At 42.8% G+C, this 16,984-nt stretch overlaps 1 protein-coding gene across 1 annotated transcript; it reads left to right on the forward strand.

The window, feature by feature from the left end:
- The first annotated feature begins 1,412 nt into the window (after positions 1-1,412).
- Il22ra2 (interleukin 22 receptor subunit alpha 2) lies at positions 1,413-16,075 on the forward strand. Its single transcript, XM_052751133.1, has 4 exons — positions 1,413-3,981; positions 6,087-6,265; positions 11,573-11,742; positions 12,786-16,075. Exons 1-4 carry the CDS (start codon positions 3,698-3,700, stop codon positions 12,933-12,935), a joined length of 783 nt encoding a protein of 260 aa, XP_052607093.1. The 5' UTR covers positions 1,413-3,697; the 3' UTR covers positions 12,936-16,075.
- Positions 16,076-16,984: the final 909 nt, after the last annotated feature.

The raw sequence follows: 16,984 nt of genomic DNA on the forward strand, positions 1-16,984 counted from the left end.
GGCAGTCTCTGTCTTATTTACTGCTCAGAACAATGCCTGCTCTGTGGTGGGTCAGCACATATTTGCCAAGTATGAATGCACGAGGGGATGAATGAATGAATGAATGAATACCACTCAGCAGCCATCACCAAAGGAGCTCTTCAAAGAATTTGGATGAATCTGCCTGCATACTATTAGGTTTCAAACCTGGGGCAAAGGGCTGACATGCCTATTTATCATATCAAAGCCAACCTGGCTGCTAGGTTCTCCCTGCCATCCCTCCAGTTACAGGGCCCTCCTGGCTGGCATACCCTGCCCCCCAGCCTGAACTCTCCATCCCAGAGGGCTGGCTGCTCCTCCCTATACAATCCGACCATTTTGGTTACCCACTCTCTTTGTAACTTTGGGTCTCCTGGCGGCTGCACCTGGCCCCTTCTCTCCTCTCTTCTTTCCCTCCCCCCTCTCCTCACAGGGCTCAGGGTCATGCCCACTCTGGACTCTCCCAGATGTTCCTGCCTCTGGCTATGCTCTCACACATGTCTACAATAAACTTTCTCCTCCACCATACCTAGGAGCATTTGTATCTTTCCTTTTTATTTCTTTTTTTTTTCTTCCATTCATATACGATGGAAAGGAAGCCAGAGCGCATTTCATCTTTTGACCTAAAGAGCCTCTTCAAAGCAGGAAAAAAAAAAAAAAAAAAGCAAAACAAAAACAAAAAAACTATGACTTTATTGTGCTTATATGCCAAACTTTTCAATGCCTCTAAAAACACAAGGGGAATTTTTTTGGTGATGCAATATCATGAAGCTTTGACGGAGCGGATGAGCTGGTTCAATCTGATTTCACTCGAGTGATGACACAGATTTGATACCGCTCAAACCCATAGTCCTCCACGGTCACCTTCTTCAGGCATCCTTTGGTTTGGCAACTTTGAAGATCTTCCATGAGATGAATGGCTGGAAACTGTGGGCTGGAAATGGGAAAGGGAGACATTTATTGGAAGGGGCTCAAGGCCTCCTTGAGAAGAAAAAGCTAACAGTATAGCACTGTGGGGAGTCAGGAGTGTCAAGGAGCCTGAGTCATAAATACCAGGGAGACTGAGAAACTATCCAAAAAGAGTTGCCTATAACTCTTTGAACAGCTGCCAGGGGCTGGGGCAGCTCCACCTGCCAATCATATTACTCTGAAGTCCTGGTCCCCATAAACCATCCTGCCTCTTAAAGCCAAATTCCCTCAAGATTCGTTCAACTCACCTTGCACAACTCCTATCCGACCCTACCCTAAGGATTTGCTATCAAACCTCCAGATAAACATTCAGGGGTGTGTGTGTGTGTGTGTGTGTGTGTGTGTGTGTGTGTGTGTGTCTTTAGTGGTAAAATAATGTAACAAAATACCTTTTTTTTTTTTTTAAGGGAAACATTTACCATTGGTTGAGCCTACGGAAGTGACGGTCCATGTGTGGATTTTTACAGTTCCCTCTTCTCAGCTGTCTCCTCACTGACAGGAACATTGGTCGCCAGACAGGCACACTTGCAACCATGATGCTGAAGCAGTACTTTCTAGGCTTCCTCATCAGGTCCCTCCTGGCCAGTGGAACAGGTAAGTACTTGATTACTTCCTTTTAATTGGCCACTTTTGAGTCTGATCAAGACAAGGAATGGCTTGGATGATTTTCTGGACTCTGTAAGGTCACCAAATGGTCCCAGCAGACATGGGGGTCAGTTGCCTTCTGTATCCTGAATGCATAGCTCCATAGGGATTGAGTTAAGGACAGAGAGGTCACTTTCACAGTAGAAAACAATTCATAGTCTCACTCTCTCTCTCTCTCTCTCTCTCTCTCTCTCTCTCTCTCTCTCTGTCTCTCTCTCTCTGTCATTAAGTGATTATGAGCACAAGACACAAGACCCTAAGCCACATAGTCAGGACCTAGGTTTCACCTGCCATTTGTTGCCTAGAAAAACAGGCATCTTACTTAACACCCTGTACAAGACTTTTCTCATCTGTGGAGTGAAGACTGTAGGTCACTGCGTAGACTTAGAGTTAGTGTGTATGTTAAGAGCTGAAAGCAGCCTCCCCCACAAAACAGAGACCACAAACAAATTGTGTTTACTGAGAATTCTTCAAGAACATTTATCAAGACAAACCTCTCAGAAAGGCCCCTGGTGTCCCAAGTCAATAGATGGGGACTGTCACTTAAGTGGCTTAAATAAGTGCCTACAACTAGGGAGCTGTTCTATGACTCTACATTAAAGCAACCCCAGCCTCTATCTAACAGAAATATGGGAACTACAGTAGGCTATTCCTCTTGTCCTTGGTAGCAAGGACTTACTTAGCAGGAATTCAAGGGCAAGCAAAATGACCCTGCTTCCCTACCATACCACATCTGTATCCTTGGGCATGACGTGTCACTTTGTTGAGCCTGTATCCACACCTGGAAACACAGTAATAATAATATCTCTCTAACCTAGTTGTCTGGGGATACCTTGAAAAGAATGAGCGCAGCTTCCAATGAATATTTCTATCCGTTCACTAGTAAGTGTCAAGAAGGAAGAAGTTGGAGGAGGCTTATTATTCTAAAGGCTTATTATTGCTGTATTCGTCTGCCTCCACCATCAGCTCTTCTCACCCAGGACTTTACTTTTAGTTTTCAGTAGTAAGGAACAGCCTGTTGAGTCAACCTGGGCACAAAACCAGCTTTAACACTTGCTCCTGGGCAGATTCGTCACTTCTCCAAGGCTCAGTCTCTAGACCATGAGAGGAAGACTTCAGCGGTATCTTTATCAACAAGCAGATGGTGGGAAAAGCCTCTGGGTGCTTTATGCACCGTGAGTTGTTACTGAGGACAGTGGTGAAGTGAAGCTGTTAGAAAAATCAAAGACCTAAGAGACAGGGGGCAAAGAGCCAACCATCGTTAGCAAGTCAGCTCTGCGTGGGTCTTCAAGAGATGGCGCCTGTCATCTCCTGATCATTTTTATATATTTAATAGGATTAAGCAGATAGTGATCTGGGTTCACAAAATAAGCCTTGGGCATGGGCTTTTTCCAAGTCCATACCATATTCATGCATTGCAGGAGGCCTTCAAAACATATACAAAAAAAAAATAGTAATAACAATGTCAACATCATTCAGCAGGTAAGAAGAAATTCCCAAGGAAGCCATCCTTTTCTCCCTTGTCAGAAACTTTGGACCCTGAAATAAATCTTGTCCTAAATCTCTGGCATCTGTAAGATTAAATGTAGTTATAGCTAGGTCATCCATGTCATATGGTTTGAAGAAGAAAACACAAAAAATCCTGCCATGTAAAGTGTTGCCCTTTCCTGCCTATGACCTCACATTCTCACCAGAGCCCACAGCAGGTCTTGGCTAATGCCCGCTACTGTAGGTCAGTGAATCTGAACAGCTAGCTCTACTTGGGTACTTGTAGCAAGTAGACAGGCGATGGGTCTTTCATCATAGTTGTTACATCCCATCGCTTTTTGGGAATAAACTATTCTTTCCATGAGTTTTAGTTCCTTTACCCATGAGGGAGTCCTGGGGGTTGGTGGTATCATGACCTTTCTTTCCTAGTATGAAACACATCATTCTACAATTTTACCTTAGACTAAGGGTATATGTAGCTCAGTGGCAGAGAACTTGCCCTGAGTTCACTCACTAGAACTGGAGAAGGGAGGGGATTTTCACCAGGCATCAAAATCATCATACTTAAGAGTCAACAATGTTCATTTCTAACTCACGGTCACTAGTGCCTTCACTTAGGGTGACTCCCCAAGGACCCCTGATGCAGAAATTACATGAAAACCTTCTGCCTCTCACAACAATAGTGATCACAGTAATGTCCAATGCTGTCCTTCTTGCCACTTTAGAAACCTGGACAGTCCATGGATCTCTGAAGCCTCAGAAGGTCCAATTTCAGTCCAGAAATTTCCACAACGTTTTGCGCTGGCAGCCAGGGAGCTCCCTCACCGCCAATGGCAGTGTCTACTTTGTGCAGTACAAAATGTAAGTAGATTCAGTTGGCAGAGAAGACCCCGGGGTCATATGTTCTGGAGTGCAACGGAGTGTGAGGAGCTGAAAACCTCTGGATTTTGCTGTATTTGGCTTTTTGAGGAGTTCTGGGAGGGTTGAGAAGAAGCAGAGGTGGGGACAGAAGGTTGTCCTGTGACACAAAGGTGTGATGATGTGTGCTGTCTTTAAGACTGATACGTCAGCTCTAGGGAGCTCAGGAAGGAGTCCTTCAGCTACATGCATTTCCAGCACATGACAGCTTTTCAGTTTGTCCAATGAAGGTTGGCAGCCACTTGCTCAGCCCAGAGCAAACACTCATTAAGACGAAACTACTACTGGTGGTTGAACTTGAGGCAAATGTGAAAGTATGCAAAATATGTTTTTAGTTGGTAAGTTTGTGTTCGGGTAGGTTTACTATCGAGAAAATTCTTTGTAAGTATTAATGACTTCTGTGAGCATGTCCACACACTAGGACACGCAGCAGCATGCTCCTGTCATGGAATCTTCATACCTGTTTTGCTAGGTCAATGCCAAAACTCAGATGTAATCAACTCCGTTCCTTTGTCAAGGCTAAGAAATAGTCAGTCCTGATTGGAGAGAGGCTGGTATTCAGCTTACACATTCCCTACGGTTTTTTGAGGTTTTCCTTTTCCTCAATAGTTTGGGAACTTGGCTAAGCAAAAGGCAGAAGCAATTGCAGCTTAGCTTTCATGGTCTATAGTAGAAATTCAGGAAATCAAGGGTAGATATGAGCCAGAATACCGCCTCTTAATCCATAAATCCATCCATGTCCCTTCAGTTGGGGTGGGCTAGGGGGGGGATCCTTGCTCAGATTTTCCTATCAATTAATTTCAAAAAACAATTTCCCTCTGTAAAATGTAGAAATCTTTTCAGTAAAAGTTTCTCTATTTTTAAACTATGGACCCAGCTGGAGAAGCTTGCGGTATGTAGGAAATAGGGACTGATGCTCTATTCCTATGGTCTCTGCAGGCAGTACAGATGGGTCCAAAACGAGCCTGTCTGTGGCCAAAGTAATAAGAGGATTTGAAACTGTTCTACCAAAAGCGAAGATTCAACTTGAGGCTCCACGGGTCTTTAATCTATAATTCTTTAAGTTTACATAAAATTCAGCGTATCTGGGATGATTCCTGCACAAGACATATGCATAATTTTGAGAACTTTCATTTGTTTGTGTGGCTCATAGTTCATTAACATCTGCACTATTTTGAATACAAGAAACACACAATCTTACAGTAAAGGAAACAGGAATAGTCAATCACAACAGATGTGTTCCCCTCACAAAGACAATGTGTCCTCCATAAATGATAGTCCAAGCTCATCAAAATGTGCTGCATTTGTGTTGCAGCTTCTGTTTTAATCCTGACACCGTGAAGCTGCTGCTATTACGTAGACTATAGAGGAGTATAGGGACCAGCAATATTGCTCATTATTTGGCTACAAAATAAGTCCTTCAACCAGGGACCTTCCTCCCCAGCTTCCCGCTTGCCACATTCCATGGTCTTAGGAAAGGAAGGCGTTAGTCTTCCCTTGGGTTGTCACACCACCCATGGGCTTAGGCTGGTCTTTTGCTTCACCCCATCTTTGCAGTGTTCTTTCTCCCAGTCCTTAGCACCAGAGGTCCCTAAGGAGTGCCCAGTGCAACTTCCACTCAGTTGTTAATAAAGAGCTGAGCCGTGTGTGTTCATTCAGTAAGCATCGCCTGAGACGGCATGGAGTAGCAACTTCTCGGAACCAGCCTTATAACTCACCAGTAAGCTGATGAGAAGTGGAAGGGGGAAGAATTGTAGAGTTGGGGCTTCAGAAGTGGTAAGGATGTGGAGAGAATAGTTAAAATGGAAGTCTGTCTACACACCAGAAGAAACACACTGTTACATTAAAGGAAATCAACCCTTCTGTTAGGGAGGTGGAAGGCTTCAAAGTTCAATTTATCTTTCAGCAGGCTGTTGCCTTGGTTAATGTGAAAGAACTTTTGTGCATTCTTGAAGATGGCAATCTGTAGAAAGATTAACGCACTGGAGAAACGGGAGTCCTCAGATGGGAGAGAAGAAACTCACATCCTTGTGTTTTTCCTTCTTCAGGTATGGACAGAGACAATGGAAAAATAAAACGGACTGCTGGGGAACCACAGCACTCTCTTGTGACCTGACCAATGAAACCTTAGACCTGTATGAGCCATACTACGGGAGGGTGAAGACAGCCTGGGCTGGGAGGTACTCCGCCTGGAGCAGGACACCCCGCTTCACCCCGTGGTGGGAAAGTGAGTTTCAGCCAGTTGCTTGCCTTTTCTTTTCTGCCTTTGAAGGACCTCTGGGTGGTTGGCCTGGTCCTGTGCTGTGCTAAGTAAGACCCATGCTGTCGTATTGATGGAATCCTCAGGACTACATTAGGCATTCACTTTTATTATGCTTATTTGACAACCCTGGGAATCTGGGGCAGAGGTTCAGCCAGAGGTCCAGTACCCTGCTTACATGTGAACTTTTCAATCTATTAACCCCAATGCACTCAGAAGCAACAACTATCTCTCTTTATCCCAAAGCTTTCTCACTTCCCATACCCTGTCCCTCTTATTTACAGTCCATGTAAACAGCACTTTCCTTCCCCAACATTTGTAATTTTTAAAAAAGATTTATTTATTTTATGAATGTGTGCTCTGTCTGTATGTACAACTTTATGCCAGAAGAAGGCATCAGATCCCACTATGGATGGTTGTGAGCCACCATGAGGTTGCTGGGATTAGAACTCAGGACCTCTGGAACAGCAGCCAGTGCTATTAACTACTGAGCCATCTCTCCAGCCCCGTAAAAAATAGTCTTAAGTGCTAATATTGTAAGTCCAACAGACATTTACCAACCTTGCTACCAGTATTTGTGAGAACATGTCCCAAGACCTGAACTTCCTTCTGGTTAACATCTGTAACAGTTCGGTTCCCCTGGTCTGAAGAGTCTGAGGGCTCATCTGTCTACCTCTGCTAAGTGATGCAATGTCCAGTTAGATTTAAACTTAGTGACTTAGGTTCAAAATGCTAGATGCAATGGAACTCAGAAGAAAGGTTCTTTATTTATTATCTCGAGCTTTTTACTTAGGACATGAGCCGAAGAATGTAAAAACCTGTCTATGCTCTCTAGCATCTTGTCTGGCTACAACTTGAAACTCGAGCCCAAGACACTGTCCATAGACAATCCTCTAACTGAAGTAAAGGAGGAGGCTGCATGACTGAGCTGGTTTGCACCATTCAGGGGACTTGTGGGCCATCTGTTATATTTAAGCCGAGAAATGGGGTCAAGTTCAAATGTTTCTCGAAGTCTGACCCATCAAATAAGAACAGGCAAGGGGAGACTCTGGCTGTCTTACTTAAGTAAGGACTATATCAGTTAACAAGAGTTTAGGTTATTTCTATATGACCCCTTCTCAAAAAAGAAAAAGCCTTGGGGGGTGTTTTTTCAAAGCTTCACAGGGAGAAGAGAAACCCAGTGTCTAAAACAGTGAAGCTGAGCTCCTCCTTGGCGCCCTTGAGAAGAGTCCCACCTGACTGCTCACTTTCATCTTGGCCCTCTTCTCCTGAGGGTATGCAAAGATCCTGTTTTGAAAAACAGGTTTCTAAGATCCGAGGACAGTATGTTCCCAGAGCCTGCCTTACTGGCTAATGAGCCACCTGTATGCACGGGCGTTCCCAAGACCAACTCTGAGAAGCATCATGTCACAGTTCACTGAGCTCTGACTCCTGATGTCTATCTAGAAACAAAGCCGCTAATAAGGAAAATCGTGATGTTAACAGTGTCGTCCGGTGCTTGGTGAGACTTCAATTATATGATACCAGGATTTTTTTGGATTAAAAATATATGGCTACAGCCGTATGAAAAAATCACCTTGCCTCCTCGGTAAACTGGCAACACGACCACTCCATGATGTGGTTAAGGGGAAGGCTTTTATTGTAGATATGAGATAGAGAACAGCCAGAGGCCTCTGGAGCAGTCCAGAGCCGATGGGGAGAATGTCGTAGACTGAACATGGCCAGCAGACATGGCCATGGGAAAAGCAGGATCAGAGGTGGGGGAGGGAAGAGGGGGAGGGAGGAAAGGGAGAGGGAGGGAGGGGAGAAGAGAGGGAGAGAGGGGGTGCATAGAGAGCAGAGAGAGAAGGAGAGCATGGAGAGAGGAAGGAGGAAGACAGGGAGAGCAAAACCAAAAGTTATACATGAGAAAGCATGGAACAGGTACTTGTGATACTGAGGGAGCCTGAGGCCAGCATGAGCTTTGGTGTGCTAGGAGGCAACACAGAGAACCATTTGTCCCTTTGCGAGAAATGGAGTTTCCTTTGGACCCAACATCTCCTATGTTCACACAGCAACTATTTACAAGGTACTTACCGCACTGTCATCTGATCCAGAGGGAATATGGCAAGCAGAGAAACAGACAAGTGTCTTCCCAGAGTTTTCTGCTTAGTAGGGAAGACACATATTAATACATTAACCACACACCCCCCCAAATGGTACCTGTGATGGATGCTGTAGAAACAAAATGAGCTCTGTGAGATCCCAGCTAAGGAAGGACCTGGCCAGGGGTGTCAGGAAAAGCGACGCTGGAAAAAGACATTTGAGCTGATCTCAAGATGAATAGGTATTAAACAGACAGAAGGAAGTGGAGACATCCCAGGCAAAGGAAAAGGCATTTGCAAAGGCCCTCTTATAAGAGGAGGCGGAACATGTGTTAGGGACTGAAAAGCAGCTGGTACAAGGAAGCCAGACACGCAGTGCGTCAGCCTGGAAATGTAGCAGTTGTGAGAATTTTCTCTTAGTGAGTTATGACTTCCTCCAGAAAAGGAAATGTATTTTAAAACTCGTATTTTTGTGACACTGGGAATTAAACCCAATACAGTGCATAGCACAACAAGCCCTGTAGCGCCAGGCAGTGTCCCAAGCCTCACAAGATGTCATTTTGATTTCATCATCCGACTTCCCAGGAGACGGCATTATCAGCCTTGTGTTTTGTTGAGATCAGTGTGGCTGTGTCAGTGGAAATAGGTTATAAAGAGCGCACACAGGATGCAGGAAAGGGAAGTGGTAGGCTACTGTAACAGGCTACAGGAAACAGGCTGTGGCTTGAATTAGGATCACGAGAAGGACTGTAGAAAACGTAACACTGGGTGGACAGGGTGAGAGGTTGGATACACTGGAGAGGGAGAGCAATGTGTCAAAGATGGCCTCTGTGTCTCTCTGGTACAGCTACATAGACCAGAGATTCTTTTTTGATGCAATTTCATGGGAAAAAAGCAGTCTTGTGGCATATTGGGTAATCAAGAATATGAGTTCAATTTTTACTATGTTGAATTTAAGATGCTTGGAGCCACCCACATGAAATGGCTGTACAGATCCAGTTCTCAAAGCTAAGGACACCTTCTGTTAAAGACACAAATCTGGCCGGGTGGTGGTGGTGCACGCCTTTAATCCCAGCACTCGGAAGGCAGAGCCAGGAGGATCTCTGTGAGTTCAAGGCCTGCCTGGACTACACATCGAGATCCAGGACAAGCACCAAAACTACACAGAGAAACCCTGTCTCGAAAAATAAAACAAAACAAAAAGACACCAATCTGTGAGTCACTTGCATATACTGCAATGGACATTGATAAATTTGGATAGGAAAAAAATGTATTGAGTGACAGGTACTGTTTTGTGAGTCTAGACATTAAGGATATTTCTCCAAAAGATGCCCCAGCAGGAAAAATTTTAGAAGATTTGTAACAAATAGCCAAAGCGATAGGAAGAGATTGACAATCTGGTATGTTCACAAACACCACAGGGAGATGGTATTTCCAGGACAGGAGTGTCAGGGCTGGGGGTCTAGCTCATGTAGAACATGTATGGCCCTGCACAGAAAAAAATAAAACAAAACAAAAACAAGAGGAGGGTTGCCAGAGAGTTTTGGTTATGTTAACAGGTATTTCTAAGTCTGTACACACTCCCACAAAAGGTTAAGAATGCTGGTGTTTTTTTAAATTAACAATAGCATTAAACAATAAGAATCCAAGATGATGAATTGAGACATTCAAAACACATGCCCTGGATGCTCGGGATCACGAGGCTACTTCTGTAATCATTGCCTGGGTCACGAGGGACAAACGCTATATAAATATTCTAGTGATGAAAAAAAATGCACAATTGTATTTTGTAAACACAGAGTCACACTAAAAAAAGGGTGTTTGGAGATGCCAAATGTGATAATAATCTTAAATTTTTGTCTAGCAACAATTAAACACATATCATAATGTCCCACAAAACTAAACAGGACTGTTCTTCACATCTGCACGTGATGGCCAGAGAATTTGGAGCATGAAATGTGCAAGCAAGGTTAAATCTCGAAGCTCTTGGAGTGGTAAAGTGTAAATCCAGGGACATTCCTTCTTCTGCAAACAATCAGACAATTCAAGATGGCTGAAAACTCAGTTTCCTTTTGTCCCAGATTAAGTAGCCAGGGTGGGAGGTGTGTATTAAAAATGTAGCTCTTCCAAACACATAGAAGAGAAAAATGATAACACAATGAACTTACAAAATATAAAAAAAAAATCTCTGAAACAAAAATTGTGGATTCAAGCTCAGGTCAGATACAACTGAAGAATAAACTCACAGACAGGAAAACAGGTCTGGAGAAAAAAAAAAAGAACATTCAATATGTTATCCTGAAGAAAAAAATTTAAACATAAGAGAAGCTAAGATACATGGCAAACAGAATAAAAAAAGTTAGCAGATACTGAATCAAAATTCCAAAAGAAAAAGTGCACACAGAGCTCTGTATCTATATGGGTAAGATATGTGTCTATCTATCTATGATAGCTTTCAAGAATTATAAAAGATGTGTATCTATATAGTGAAAATTACAAAGAATTCCAAGTAAGAAAATCATCACTGCAAAATTTTAGTGAATCTGAAATCAATTAAAATAATAATATTATTATTAATAGTAATCTGGTTATTGGCAGCAAAATGCATGAAACAAAAATTCTCTTTTTATCCAGCCATTCCCATAATATACAACAAAATTCTGTTGAATTAATTTAATAGCTACAAGACTTTGAATAGTTTTTTTTTTTTTTTTGGTTTTTCGAGACAGGGTTTCTCTGTGTAGCTTTGCGCCTTTCCTGGAACTCACTTGGTAGCCCAGGCTGGCCTCGAACTCACAGAGATCCGCCTGGCTCTGCCTCCCGAGTGCTGGGATTAAAGGCGTGCGCCACCACCGCCCGGCAAGACTTTGAATAGTTTTAAAGCTGCTCTGAAATTTTACCTCTTTAAGGAACTTGATAATATCTTTCTTGTTCTAAGACCCCCTCTACGTAACTTTTATACTGAATTTTCTAACAAAATCATAGTGTTGACAAAATGATTGGCAGACATTCTCTCAATATTGATCTAGACAGAATCTTATCAGTCTTTTGCAAATGGAAGGAAAGTTATCTTCATAACGATTTTTGACACGTTTCTGAACACAGCAGTGACTTATCATGATGCATAGTGTCAATTTATAACATTTAACTGTTTTGCGTGCTTTATCAAATTTGCTTATTCTTTCTCCAGCAAAGCTAGACCCTCCAGTCATGACTGCAATCCAAGGGAATGCATCTTTGCTGGTCCTTCTCCGTACCCCAGAGCTGCCATACAGAAACCAACATGGAAAAAATACATCTATGGAAAACTACTATGACTTAGTATACCGAGTTTTCATAACTAACAATTCACTGGCAAAGGTGAGTTCAGAAGAATTGATGTCGGGTCTTTTGTTTGCTTAACTAACGTTTTGCTCCGATCCCACGACCTGTCTCTTTGATGTTACGTCTCCGGATCGTTCCCTGACTTCTTACTCTTTCATCTTCGCTGAGAAGCAGTCAGGATTGATGTGTGCATGCATTCCTGGGTGTGGGGTGTGTGTGGCAGATATGTAACCTTTCAGATAGTCAGCTTGCTTCTTTAGACTTCCCTGCATATTGAAAAGTTAATAATGTTTCATTCCATTTGTCCGATGTTAGTGTTTATTTCTACTAGCTTTATACTCCCTATTTATTTTAGTAGCTTTTGAATCACAGTATTATTTAGCAGTCTTGGGGGGGTTATTTATTTATTTATTTATTTATTTATTTAATATTTCCGGTAGCAGTTTCCCCTCCCCACCCTTGTTTAGCAGTCTTGCTGTGGCAGTTTATATTAGAAAGTCCACTGCCAGCACCTTTACCTAGGTTCTATGGTGAACGAAATGTCCCTTTTCTGTATCCATCTAAGTCAGGGCGTGTTTAGTTGGAAGGAAGAAAAAAAGCCAAACAAACAAACGAACACTCAAACTCGTTCAAATACAAACGAAGAGGGCTAGTTCAGCCAGAAACAGGAAACAGGTGCTGCCAGATTTTCTAAAACTCAGAAAAATGAGACGGGAGGCCAGGTCTGCAGACTCGCTCTCTGTCTTGACCCTCACTCTCCCCCTCCCCCACCTTGGGTCACATTTGCCACCGCGGTAACCCTTGCAAGTCCATGCCATTTCCTGACTCAGAGCTCAGGTACTTGAAGATGAGACTCTGACCACGGCTCGGCTCCCTTCATCCTTAGCCTACGAGGAGAAGGCATGTGGCTTGACCACTTCACAAGTGGCTTCACCCAGTTACGGCCCAGGGCTTTGGGGAAGGAGGCTTTACCTGAAGGTTGACAGTGATCACCTACAACTCACTGATTTCAACAAAGGAAAAAGCGAATCAATGGCTCACGGGAGACCGTTTATCATCTGATTTCTCCCCTCGTGTAGGAACAAAAGGCCTATGAAGGAACTCAGAGAACGGTTCGAATTGAAGGTCTGACACCCCATTCCAGTTACTGCATAGCAGCTGAAATATATCAGCCCATGTTAGACAGAAAAAGCCCAAGAAGTGAGCGGAGATGTGTGAAGATTCCATGAGTCAGTCTGAGGCGCTCTGCAGGGCAGAATCCATCTGAGGGTGGGATGGTTCCTGCCTGCAACAGCCTGCTGAACGTCTGTTTCTATTTTCTTGGAGCAATGTCTACCAACACCTTTCAAGGATTTCTCTGTCAACACTTCCTTTTCTGTTTCAGTTATAAAGTAAATTTGAACAGATTCAAAAATTAGAGTTTAAAGAAGAGATAAAGAATAAAGAGCTTGTGATGGGGTGTGTCTTTAATCCCAGCATTGGAGAGGCAGAGGCAAGCAGATCTCTGACTTTGGAACCAGCCTGATCTACATGGAGAGTTCCAGGCTAGCCAAGGCTACACAGTGAGACCCTGCCTCAGTATAGTAAGATAAGATAGTAAGATAAAGATCTTCTATAAAACACAGAAGTTTGTTTCTGAATATAGCAATCCTAACAATCGTTTTTTCTGTTAAAATTGCAAAATAAGAATAAAGGAATAAGAGGCATTTAATAAAATGTTGCAATAATTTTTAAAGCATTATAAACAGGCAATCCTGCATCAATATTTTTTCTGCTTTGCCATAGATACATTGATTTAATATTTTATATGAATGAATATATTTCTGTACATCTCTATTTTACATGAATATATTTTCATAATTTTATTTCTTATGAGGTATTTCTACTTAGTGACCAACACTTTAAAAATAACCTCTCATGGCTCCGAATTAATCTCTAGATTAAGATTTTCAACAATAGAATGTAAATATTGCAGGAAGTCTCCATAATACAATTTCTCCTCACTTAACACATAATGTTAGTAAGACTACCCTTTCTGGCTTTGTTTCTAATATTGCCTTAGAACTTCCCCATGGTGTCAAAGTGGAGCTAGCATATATGTATCAGCAGCAAAGACAGAAGAAACATATAGACCACACTGATAACTCAGCCATTCAGGCAAAGGGGTAGCTTTCTGTCGGAATGATAGTTGTGTTGAGGACAGTTGGAGTCCATGTAGGAAACTTGGCTGGAAGCTGAAGGCAGACAGTGGATGCCTAAATTGTTTCTGAGATTATAAAGAAAATCAAAACCCTGTGAACTCCACTGCCTCTCCTGAGCAAAGCTCAGGTGGCCTAAGGCTCAGAAAGTGGCTAAATCTTTCTGTAACTCATTGAACTTAAGATATCTGCTAGCGAGGAGACGTGTATGAGAGAACATTGTGATCTTCATGAGAGATGCTCCAAAATATAACTTCTAAAAATACAATGTGTTAAATGGCCACAGACTGTTCAAAATGTGAGAGAAGTATGTGAAGCAATATCTGGAGCACTGGCTTTGCTGTCGTGTGTCTTCAGAAAACATTTGAATTATTCCATTTTTATTTCTTTGTGTGGCTTAGTACCTTTTTTATGCTTTTGTACTTTGGGAAGGGGATGACTTGAGGAGGAGGACCCCATCATTGGGACTCAGGAGCGTGTGTCACGGTGGCAGCAGTGAGGTTGTAAACTCAGTCATCTGAAGCCTCATGACACAGAGACCAATTGTTAGCACATGAATGTTGTCAGACAAGAGAGTTTTGCTTTGATTTGGTTTTGCTTTGGGTTTGCCTTCATGCCTGAGCACAGCCGTGCTTATATAAGTATGAAATGCTTTGAGAAACATTACAATGTTCACATTCTTGACTATGTTAAGAACACATTGTCATATTATTTCAATAAAGCTCACTTCTTACTTTACACATTGAAGTAGTTGTTATTTGGTGTGAGTCGGTCTGATGAAATCTCACTTAGTCATTTGGGGTTTACAGGAAACTACAGCTAGAAAGGAGCCCTGTGAGCAAGCCTCCAGGCACTTCTTGAGAGTGTCCTGCCATCATTATATTGAGCAACTGAAAATATGAAAATATGTATTTGAAGTGAACGTGCCTTCTGTCCTGCATCTGAAACCATATTGTACCCAGGGCTGATAATCCTGAAATTGACTCTATTTAATTGGTTCAGACATTTGCCCCTTTTTCATGCCCATCCCTCATCTTAGCAGGAAGCCCAGGACTCCTGCATGACATCCCCACGTGTTCTCTCCCTTTCCCTGTCCCTGTTTGTCATCTTCTGAGAGACCACCTCACCTCCATCCCTGACATACACAGAGGGTAATCACCTGGTGGGACACGCCTTGGGAGTTTAGGGCAGAGTCTGTTGCCAGTGCTGGAACCATGTGCTGTCGGGATCAGATGAGAACCATGTGCTGTCGGGATCGGATGACCCTGGAACTGCCAAGGGCAATGGTTCCAGCAGCTGGAGAACACAGGGAAGAGAAGGAAGCCCCCAAGGATGACAGAGCACTAGGGAGAGAGGATCTTTGATAATATAATCCAGCTGAACTGAGAACCAGCTCTATTTCAGAACTTTGGGTCTAAGTGGACAAATAATTTTTTTTGCTACTTTAATTGGACTTGAATTTCTGTCCTTTTCCATCAGAAGATCCGTAAATGAGACAACAATACAAATGTGTGTGGCAGAGATTATGTACTATTTACCAAAGTAACCTTTGCCCATCATTCTTTAAACTTTCCATTTTCAGAAGAACATTCTGGAAAGGGTTTCTTTCCATAGCTGACACACTGGAAAGCCCTACAGGAATGTTTCTGTTTATTCTGGTCAGGACTTTACGAGATGGTTCCAACCACAGGCTTGTGTTTTCAGCAAATGCTCATTTGGCTATACCACTTGGTCCGAATTTCCGTTTCCTTGGCTCTAAATACAAGCAAGATTTCATTTCTACTCATTAGAACAGCGAGTCAAGGGCCCATGTGATAGTGTCCAGAAGCCAGAGACTGTGTAAATACAAAAGACCAATAGCTCTCTTTTGCTCTGTGAATATAATCTTCAGGAGCAAAATGTCTTTTATTTTTAAATTGAGAGACGGTCTTGCTCTATAAAAAGCCTAAGTTTAGGCTCAAATTTATGATCCTCTTTCCTCAGCCTCACAAGGACTGATATTACAGGCACAAGCAAACAAACTCGACTCAAACCCGTTTTTCCTTAATATTCCAAATTCAGACCAGAAATGATTTGTGACATCCTAATACATGGGCAGGGCAGTGTTAGCAAATGAACTATGGATTTCATCTATAATGTTCTCAGGGCTTGGTCAAATAATTTCTTGCATGTTATCTCTGTCTATCTCTGTGTCTCTATGTCTTGTCTGTCTGTCTATCTCTGTCTGTCTATCTGTGTGTGTGTGTGTGTGTGTGTGTGTGTCTGTCTGTCTGTCTGTCTCCTCCAACAATCTCTCAGGCTGTCATCTCTACTATTTTAAGAATAAGTCTTTGTAAAGAAGTAGCTGCCAGACCTCCTCAGGTAAATCTCTTTGTGCAATGGATGGTGGTTACCCACAACTCATCAAAGCACGGACAATCATGACTGTGTCGTGCTCAGGCACAAGTGGGACAACTATGTCATACCTCGTCCTCAAGGTTCAGTGACTGTCTAGGAAAAAGGGGTGGACAATGTGTAAGAGTCAGAGGTCAGGAAGGATCGGAGCAAAACAGTGTCTTCTGGGCATGACAGAAGCACTGCACTCGTGAGCTCACAGCAGCTGGCTTTACCTTCAGGAGACGTCTACAAGATCAAGCCAGCCAACAGTCTGGCATGGAGCGGTTCATGAGCCCTAACTCCTAACTGAAGAGATATGTAGAGATGATGACTTCTGGGGTAGAGGGAGTCAACTTTCCTTAAAGGTTTGACTCTTGGTAAATTGACCATGCTTCAGTGGAGAGCATAAACCAGAATTGATGAGTTATTAAAAATTTGAAAAAGGAGGACCCAGAGTTGAGGGGTGGATCTGTGAGGAGGTAGAGAAGGAGTTGGGAATGAATATGGTGAAATACATTGTATGAAATTCTCAAAGAAATAATAAAACATTTATTTAATTTATTTTATTTTTGGTTTTTCGACACAGGATTTCTCTGTGTAACAACCCTAGTTGTCCTGGAACTCGCTCTATAGACCAGGGTGGCCTCGAACTCACAGAGATCTGCCTGCCTCTGCCTCCCGAGTACTGGGATTAAAGGTGTACA

This window comes from Peromyscus californicus, unplaced genomic scaffold, assembly GCF_007827085.1.
Source record: "Peromyscus californicus insignis strain IS unplaced genomic scaffold, ASM782708v3 Scaffold_22__1_contigs__length_63687245, whole genome shotgun sequence".
NCBI lineage: Eukaryota > Metazoa > Chordata > Mammalia > Rodentia > Cricetidae > Peromyscus > Peromyscus californicus.